The sequence below is a fragment of the Zingiber officinale genome, chromosome 9A (genome assembly GCF_018446385.1).
Source record: "Zingiber officinale cultivar Zhangliang chromosome 9A, Zo_v1.1, whole genome shotgun sequence".
Taxonomy (NCBI): Eukaryota; Viridiplantae; Streptophyta; class Magnoliopsida; order Zingiberales; family Zingiberaceae; genus Zingiber; species Zingiber officinale.
Window position 1 is genome coordinate 30,907,374 of NC_056002.1, and position 2,582 is coordinate 30,909,955.

Below are 2,582 nucleotides of genomic sequence, written 5' to 3' on the forward strand. Positions count from 1 at the left end.
TATTGCAGGAAAAGTTTTAGTGGATCAGGCGATCAGACACTGAGCAGGCAAAAGTCCAAACATGTCTGGAGGAGCATGTTTGGCAGGTAAGTTGAGGTAAACAACTGGAGGAGCGACAGTGAGGTCGGGTTTCCAAAGGGAACAACCTAAGGTCGCTGATCCAACTGAAAAAACCGGGAAGGTTTCCAAGTTGAGATCAAGACAGCCCTACTGTCTTTATATTACTCATGCATTATATATTACTGTTATAACCTTTGTGTTGCAGGGATACTTTGCTTAACTCTGTGTTGCGGGTATAGCCGGATCGGTCGACCGAACAGAGGGATTGGTCGACTGAACCAAGTTGACTCAGCACAGATCAGTTATGTCAGCAACGATCAGAAGCAAAAGGAAGTTAAGCTGATCGGTCGATCGAACCCATGGATCGGTCGACCGAACGATCAATATTAATGACCCAGTAAATGCAGAACACGGCAAATCTCGACAAACAGGGAAGGAGCCTGTTCGGTCGACCGAACAAGGGGATCGGTCGACTGAACCCTTAAAGACCAATTAATGCCAGAGATTCGAGCCAGCATCAGACTCCAGCTGGAGGGTGTCGAAACTGGTTCGGTCGACCGAACAGAGGGATCGGTCGACCAAACCTCCAGTACTCTTATAAATTGAGGCTCGAAGTCAGAGGCAAAAAATAACTCTTCTGATCATCTCAAAAGTTCTTCTTCACGTACGGATTGTGCTACACATATTCAACAACTCAGCAAGTCACTCCGTCCGGAAGTACCGACCAAGCTACATTCTACGCATACTATTGTCGGTATACTTATTTTATATTGCACTTAATTGTAAATAAGATAGTAGGCTTGTTACTATCTTATTCCATTGTACTTGTACGATCTGCTTCTCTCTGAGGACTTCGGAGAGAAGAGTTTTAGTGCTTTGCCCATCGGTGCGGTCAAGGACCACGGGCCTTCGAGTAGGAGTCGAGCTAGGCTCCGAACGAAGTAACCGAATTGTGTCTCTTTCTTATTTCGTTGCACGACTTTGATTTCAAAAGGGTAAAAGAAAAAGTTTTAAAGCGCGATATTCACCCCCCCCTCTATCGCTCCAAACGATCTATCACTAACTCCCCTCCCCTCGGAGGCCACCGTTTCCTCCACTCCCCGGTCATCTTCTCGAGCAACCCCCCAGGTTCATTTCGCAATGGAGCCTTCCCGACCTACTCCTATTGTGCCCCGCACTCGCCGGCCTAGGACCCTGCTAGATGAAACAGACTCTGATGACCAGACACTCTCGCGCCGTCCCAGATATCGACCTGGGAGACCCGGCCTGGTTTCTAGACCTCCTATTGCTAAATCAGCATCCCGACTGATCCCTAAGCCTACCCCAGAACAACCTTCTCCAAGAAATTCCCTAATGGCTTCTACGGCCCGAGCTGGACCTAGGCGAGGAAAGACTCCGATCATTAAAGAAGAAGTTGTTGCAGAGCCTTCTCCTGTTCCAGCAGCTCTTGCCTCAAATGTCCCTTTTCAACCTCCCTCTTCGAGGATGCCTCTTAGGATAGAACCAGATAAAACCACTGCGACTCAAACTAACCCTCCTACATCCCAACCTTCCACCTCTGCACATCCGCCTGTCTGTGAGACTGATGCTGGTCCATCAACCTGCCCTCCTTCTGGTGAGACTGGGGCTGCACCATCTCATTCGAAGTCATCCCAGTAGTGGTCTGTGACAATCACTAAGGCTTCAGAATAGAACATGCGTGATCAGTCAGATGCCCCCACTAGTCGTCTCAAGCTGAGGGGCCAATTGTCGACTCAATGGGAGGAGCGTCTTAGCCAAGTGCAAGCTCTTCCTATACCTACCCAACTGGATCAGTTATCCAAAGGGCCTGTTGTGGTAAGCTTTTACGACCCTTTGTCATTCCTCCTTTTTCTTTATTCTGACCCTTCGATTCTACCTATTCATTTTCCTGCCTAGGCCTTTGCTGATTCCATGGCGTCGGGTTACACACTTTCCCTCCTTCATCAGCAGAAAAAAAACCTTGAAAGAAGAGGTGGTTGACCTGAAACTTCAACTGTCTGATCTGACTTCATCCGGGTTCTTGCTGAGGGGAGAAGTGGCCACCCTGAAGAGAACAAGCGCTACTCAACAACAGCTTCTCAAGGAAACCAGCGAGAGGTTGATCTCCTTCGAGATGAAAAGAGCAAGTTTGAGTCTCTTTTACAAATGTCCGAGATGAAGTATCAAGAAGCCCAGTCGAATCTCTCGGGAGCCTTAGCTGCCCTGGAGACGTATAAGGAAGAGGAGGTTGATCGGCTAAGAGCGCACCTAGAAGAATACTAATGCTCTCCAAAGTTTGGTACACAAGTGGGGTATTGGTTAATCCTAGGAAGATCATACCGGTTCCACTGTACAAAAATTTTGTACAAGTGTCGAACCTTTCCTAAATAACCTATTGTGTTCTTTAGAAGTTAAATTAGGAATCACAAACGGAACTTAACATTATTGATTTCAAATTCAACTTATCTGTTCTTAATGGTTTAGACTTGGATCGCAAGCGGAACTTAACAATATTGATCCAA

At 47.1% G+C, this 2,582-nt stretch overlaps 1 protein-coding gene across 1 annotated transcript; it reads left to right on the top strand.

Moving 5' to 3' along the window:
- Nucleotides 1-1,200: 1,200 nt before the first annotated feature.
- On the top strand, nucleotides 1,201-1,719 carry LOC122019119 (vegetative cell wall protein gp1-like). Its single transcript, XM_042576622.1, has one exon. It carries the CDS (start codon nucleotides 1,201-1,203, stop codon nucleotides 1,717-1,719), a length of 519 nt encoding a protein of 172 aa, XP_042432556.1.
- Nucleotides 1,720-2,582: the final 863 nt, after the last annotated feature.